At 37.4% G+C, this 6903-nt stretch overlaps 1 protein-coding gene across 2 annotated transcripts in view; it reads left to right on the top strand.

Moving 5' to 3' along the window:
- The first annotated feature begins 4717 nt into the window (after positions 1-4717).
- Positions 4718-6903, top strand: part of RanBP3 (ran-binding protein 3) — a 38821-nt gene continuing 36635 nt past the window's right edge. For both annotated transcript variants that reach the window (XM_083125790.1, XM_083125789.1), the window contains exon 1: positions 4718-4764. In XM_083125790.1, coding sequence (XP_082981916.1) covers positions 4746-4764 — 19 coding nt within the window. In that variant the 5' untranslated portion in view covers positions 4718-4745. The remainder of the gene's footprint in view (positions 4765-6903) is intronic.

Here is a 6903-nt window from a genome sequence, read left to right as displayed (position 1 = left end):
ATGTTGGAAATGACGTCCTTCCTGTTCAGTGCTTTAGTTCACAACATTTCACCATGTTCCTGGCAACCATATGGAACATTCCATTGCTGATGTTCTAGATTCCATCAGTGATGTTCCTAAGTGTTTCCACAAAATGTAGTTGGACTGGTAAGGTCTGCAGATCTTGGTGGCCATCATCATTTAGATATGAATCTTTTGCTAAAAAAATCCTTCAGTATCAGCATTGACATGGTGGAATTTACTGTGTGATAGGTCTCACTGTCTTGCTGTATCCAGCAGTGATGTTCATCCTCTTGCGGTAAGGTGGCTATGAACTTCCCATCAGTATCATAGTAGTCTCTGCACCCACCGTTCCTTCAAAGCACAGGTGCCTGATAATTCGTCGCCATGTGATGGCTCACCAGTTGCCAATTTTCGTAGGATGCCGGTGAGACTTGACAAAGAGAAGCAGGTTTCACTGTTCCATGTACAGCAATTTTGGCTACAGATATCGCCGCTGAGGTGAAACCATGTCTCGTCTGTGAAGAACACCTGATCTAAAATTGAAATGTTCCCACAAATGCTTTCACAACAGCAGAGATGCACAATATGATCATATTCAGCAGCAGCTCCCTGCAACTGACTCAGAGGAATTCATTACCTTCCCCACCAAGTGCTTTCTCAATGAAAGAATAAAGGAACTTGGTTACTACTACAAAATAAAAAATGCACACTTTGAAGAAGGGGGGAGATAGTCCTGAAGATAATGTGCATTTGTTTTTTGCTTTTTTTCATGGATTCTGAGATCATTCGTTTCTTAATTCTGTTGCTTGAAAACCCTGTAAGGGTCTTCGGAGTTACCTTTTCACAGAAAAGTACTAATGGTCTTGGGGAGGGAGGTTGGCAGAGGGTGAAGTCGTGTTTTCTATAGCGGGCGATTGACAATGCAGTGATGTTTTAACATAGTTTTTACTTCAAGAATCACTGTGCCAAAAGGCAAATTACTGCTTAGCACCAGTGTGGTTTGGAGAACTCGCTTAGCTGTGCTATATTAAGCCTCTGGGAACAATAAAGAAATATGTCTGTCTTGCGTTGTTTCCTTTGAAGTCAAGAGACCCAGAAGAGAAAACGTTTTCTTTGTCAAGGCAGAAACATTTTACATTTGAAGCAGATAGGCAGTGGCGTGTCTGTAGGAGACTTGCAGTTGTATGTGGCTCAGTGGCAGAGGTGTCTCCTGAACGCATGCAGTGCATACTGCACATGCTGCAATTGTGGGAAAAAGGACAGCTTGCTCTGCGACGACATTAATGAGCATTTCTTCATATAGGAGAAGCTTGTATTACATTTCTTGATCTGAAGTGATGCATGCGTCAATTGTGGGAAAATAATTATTACTTTCTTTCACTTCAGTTCCAAGTGTAATATAAGCATAGTTGAGCACATTCGTCTAAAATAAATACTTCTATATGAAGAAATTAGAATGTTGAAATGCTCATTAATGTCGTCGCAGAGCAAGCTGTCCTTTTTCCCACAATTGACGCATGCATTTAGGAGACGCCTCTGCTCAGTGGCAATTCTGTGTGATTTAGAAGAGTAAGGTGCAGAAGTTGGAAGGATGGCCCGGTTTGTCACCAAGTGATAAATTGATGTGGAGTTGCGTGCATTAGATATGAATTCAGACCAAAGGGACAGTGGTCTCTTGGCAACTAACCTTCAGAAATAAATGCAACTTTTCAAACTGAAATGACACACACAGCTGCATGTATTTGCATGTGTCTTCAGTGTGAAATCTCTGTTGATTCCATGGCAGCCAAATAGGGTCAAGGTAAGATAGAAATGTATTTTTGTGTAGCTGATTTTTTTTTTTTTTTTACTTTACCATTGGAAAATATTTTTTCTCCAAAAGTGTGTCAAATGTGCAGGTATCATTTTAAACCCTCATGTCCCAGTGTTGCCAATGTGTGGGCTTGTGCTCACAGGCACGCATGGGGAAGGGGTCAGTGTACAGGATGTTGCATACATTGCCAACAGACTTTTGCAACATGCAGAGAACATGAAGATGAACAACATAATGTTATGCAAACACATTGCACAGTAGTTCAGATTCCTCTATAAAATGTAGGTCGTGTTCTGATTAGCTTATTGGAGCATAAAGGTACCTGAAAATGAAATGTTGCAGGTGGGCCCAGGTTCGATACCCAGTGGATAGGTTTGTGGAGGCATATTGTACAGTAGGTTGAATTTCACTTTAAACTTTAGATCCAGTCCTGATTAGCCTATCTGATCATAAAATAGACAAACTTGAACTTTATTATTTTATTATTTTTACTTCTGATGATGTGAATCATTTTCCTATCCTATATATATGCAACCACTTTAAGGGACTTTAGCAGCTGGTTTCATACTGCAGTCGTTAAGGAACCTTTGTTCCATAATGTAAAGTGCATTCCCTCTATGAAATTTAACATGTAACATTATTGACACTGCAATGGAAGAAATCTTGCATTAATGAATTTATTTCTGTTTGTTTCCCAAATGTCAAAGAAATGCTTTTGACCAATAAAATAATAATACAATTCAAACTGCCTACAATATTTTGCAAATTGATCTAATTACCTAACGAGTACAATCATTGGCGGAGTTTTGGAGACAACTTAAAAAGGACTAAAAAATAAGACATGATTAAGTTCATTTACTACATTTTTGTTATGAAACCATACCGCAAATCTTGACATTTGGCATGATGGCATGTGCAGTAATTGATCAGCAATAGCAAGTCTTAGATGATTTGATTGATGTGTACAGTTTGAAGGAAGAAAAACATGAAGTGACTTTGTGTTGAGTCAACAGTTACTGCTGAGGCATCAAAAGAACTTTTCAATTTAATTTTTCTAAAATTTCTGAAGCTTACTATTGTACCGTAACTTTTTGAAAGCAATACGAATATTGTATCAATAAAAAATTGAAGACTAAAATTGGTAAACGCTGTAAGTGCCACAAGAATTCAAACACCACTTTCCACGTTAAACTGTGAAATGTGCCATGCTTGATAATGTGGTAAACGTGAAAAGTGGCTGGTAGCCCTCTAAGTACTTCAAAGGGCGTGTAAAAAGGCACTAGCGTGAACGTTCGTACGGGCTGGTGTGCTGAAGGATGCAATTTCCCAACACTTTCACTTTTGGCACTTACAACGTTTACCACTTTTAGTCCTCAATTAATGAAATGCAAAATGCAATAATCTTACTGTTTTGCTTTCTTTAAAACTGACAACCAATATACTAATTAATATTTGTTTACTTAAGCGAGGAGCCCGACCCTGTGGCCGAGTGGTTAGCACATCGTGCTGCGACGCCAAGGGTCCCGGGTTCGAATCCCGGTCGGGCTTGGTTGTTTGTGAATGTCCATTCATCAATTTCATCACTCATCCCCAACTTCGCAAATTGGCCAAGAGGCACAAAACGCGAAGTAAAATAAACTAAATCAAATCAAAACTTAAGCGAGGAAATTTAACATTTTCAAATCTAAAAGGCCTAGAACTCAGTGTTTTTAAGTTGTTGTTTTTTAATTTCCGGTGGAAGGTCTCTGGACCCCTTATAAGCTAGGGGATATTCAACAACCCTCAGGTACATCATATGCTTCTCCCAGAGTCTGCCCCCCCCCCTCCCCCGCAAAGCGAAAGCTCAAACTCCGTCCATGAGTACAATGTGGTGCAAGTCTCTCCCTTTATAGCAAATATGGTCTGAGGTAGACTCAGAGACCCATGTTTTAGCGAAAACTTAAATAGGAAAAATGCAAAATATGATTAATCTTATTTTCTTTTTTCGATTTTCCTTGCATATCAATGGTGTTTAATCTCATTGGATTTTATGTACTTTTTTTTTTTTTTTTTTTGAAACTTCAGGCTGACCCCCGTGGCTAAATGGTTAGTGCAGCATGCTATGATGCCAGGAGTTTCGGGTTTGAATCCCAGCCTCACGTCCCTTCATCATATCATCCTCATCTTCGTGATTAGCCAAAAGTGGCAGAAAAGTGGAGTAAAAAAACATATCAATCAATCAACCGAAACTACTGGGAAAAGTTATGGACCTCGATTTATGTGGGGCCCTGTTAATCACTTTTGCAGGGGACAAAACACTGGTATCAACCCCACTGCATGCAATTTCAAAATATATTTATGTTTAGGTTTTTCTGTGTATTTTTTGGTAGTCCGGCAAGGATATTATGAAGCATTTTATTTTACGTTGGCTGAACTTTTTTTGTTTGTTTGTTGGGATATACAATAACAATACATCACTCTTCATAATACTTAGTAAAATCATGATTTTCTGGGCATGTGCCCCTATATCTCCCCGCTAATTTTGCCAATGGTTAAGGCCGTGTGCTACGGCTGAGCTGGATAATAACACCCCCGGGTCAGGGTTAACGTGTTTTCTTGTCTACTTTTTACGATAGATTTAGATTTATGTTATTTTACGTCGCTTCATTTACAAGGAACAAAAAAAAATCCCCAACAAAATCTTGTTCGCCCTTTTGTATCGATTTTTTAGAAAATAATTTCTCATGCAGACCAATAATATGGGTAACCGTATTCAAGGTATTTTAAGCTACCAGAAAACAACCGTAATCAGTTCCCTAATCAATCCCGTGGATTTGGCCACGGCCATCATTTGGCGCAGATTTTGGTAACGTCTGGTAATGTACTCTTTGGATGACAGTTTTGCTCATGTTTTGGGTTTTGGGTAGGCATTAGCCTGTGGGAGGAGAGAATGGCGGAATCCAAGGGTGGTGAGTATGATTAGCTTCCAGTACAAGAAATTATTTATTTTAATGACTTATTCGGTAAAAAAAATTAGGAAAAGAAACACTGATATCTATATTGTGCGAGAGCTTTTTTAGCAGAGCATCTTTTTTTTGAATGGCTATTAATGACATGCAGGATATTTTGTTGTGTAGTATTGCCTTGTTTGTTGTGTTTTTCAAGCATGTACGCAAAGACCTTGATAGAGGGATATCATTGGAGGAGATGGAAAATAGACTTGAAATAATATGCCAGTTCCAAAACACCGTGGATTTTTCTTACCAGAAACATTAGACTATTTAGGTATACATGATGATAAAACCGTGATATGTAACAGTCGGCGGACATGTCCCATCCTGGAATTGTTAAATGGATAATTTAACAAACAGCTTAATGAGATATTTTTGTCCTTAATCATATTTGAGATGTTTATGGGCTTGTAATTTATTTATTTTAAATAGGCCTAATTACCTGATTGGGATATATTGTAGATTTTTTAAAAATTATTGCAATTTCTACATGAGCACTCAATCAGTATCCAGTTTAGAATAGGCTTAATATTTGAATTAAACTTCAAACGTTATTTCACCCAATCGGTATTAGTCTAGCATTTTATAGGTTTGTCGCGTGTTACTCACAAATCCAGAATATAGAAAAGGAAAGTTAAAAATTGTACTTACGTAAGTGAGTATAGTGCTCTTATTGTAGAACGACGTTTCAGAGATTGACTATCTCTTTCCTCAGGTTCGTATAAAAACTAAGTACTTGGCATAGTACTGCGTCAAAAATGTAATATGAGGATTGTGGTTAAGGGTTGGTTAGGGTACATTTAAAATATTAAGTTTTTGCCATTAGAAGTACGTAAAAACCAAGCCGTTCCCTAATAAAACTTGCACAGTAGACCTATTCACAGTTAAAAAAGTTAAAAAAGTTAAAATTCTAAAAAACCTGCATAAATCACAATGCAACCTGCAGGTTTGGCCTTTCCTACCCAACTGGTATTAGTCTATTTTCCCATAGGAAAACACACTATTAAGGAAACCCTAATGGTGGAAAGTGATACCCAGATCCTATTGTATGCATCGATCGAGTAGTTGAATACTAGTATACATTGGCTCAAATTAATATTCAGATATGGCACATTTTCTGTGAACATTCACAATGTTTTAAAATAAACAAAGAATAGGTATGTATATAAATGTAAAATGTGACATTTATGTACATTTCTATTGAAGTTACATTTGTTGTTTAGTGGTCAAATCTCAAAATAAATGTATTTTTACTAAACATATTTGGGCATGAGTTTACAATACCGGACCACTCTCCAATTTCTATAAAATTTCGCCTACTTACTAATTTCAGTGTCCTGATGACGTATCTGTAGTTCATATTTGGCGGTCACTTATTAAAATTGTACATTTACATGTAGAACTTGTAAAATAACCTTGCGATTTACCACGGTGATTGTCCATACACAGCAATTCGGAACCATCTTTCTTTTGCAATTCGTTAATGGTCTTCCTTTATGCACAACAATCTTGCTGACGTCAGACAAGGAATGCCTACGAGGTTAGGTTAGGCCTGTTAGATTAGGTTCCATTAGCATAAATACAAAGTATAATTAATATTTTGGCTATATTTTATATTCTATATTTTATTTATATGTCTTGCTTGTTGATTTCTTCATGTTGGGAAAATCGCGTTTTCCGTGGAGGGAGCTATTGTTCTTACGGTAGGGTTACTTTATGTTAAGAAAACATAGTTTATTTCGTTTTTTATCTCGATTTTCATACTTAACCGCCAATTATTACATGCAGATTTGTGATTAGGAGTTCACAATTAGTGAGTAGACGAAATTACATAGAAATTGGAGAGTGGTGCGGTATTGTAAACTCGTTCCCATATTTGTACTTCAATGACAAAAAGAAGCCACGTTAATATTCACACACATGGTGAATGTCTTCTGTTTCTGGTACGCAGATACCTACTGGTCCACTAGGATGATGGTAGAAACAACAATCCATGTTATTTCTCAGCTATCACAGCTGCTACAAGTTACTGTGCTTACCCCTGACTGAAGTACAAGAGAAATAGAGCACAAAAACAAATGTGCAACGTACAAACAA

This window comes from Lepisma saccharinum, chromosome 7 (assembly GCF_977018435.1).
Source record: "Lepisma saccharinum chromosome 7, izLepSacc3.1, whole genome shotgun sequence".
Taxonomy (NCBI): Eukaryota; Metazoa; Arthropoda; class Insecta; order Zygentoma; family Lepismatidae; genus Lepisma; species Lepisma saccharinum.
Note: the sequence above shows the minus strand (reverse complement) of the source record. Positions and strands in the feature narration are given on the sequence as shown.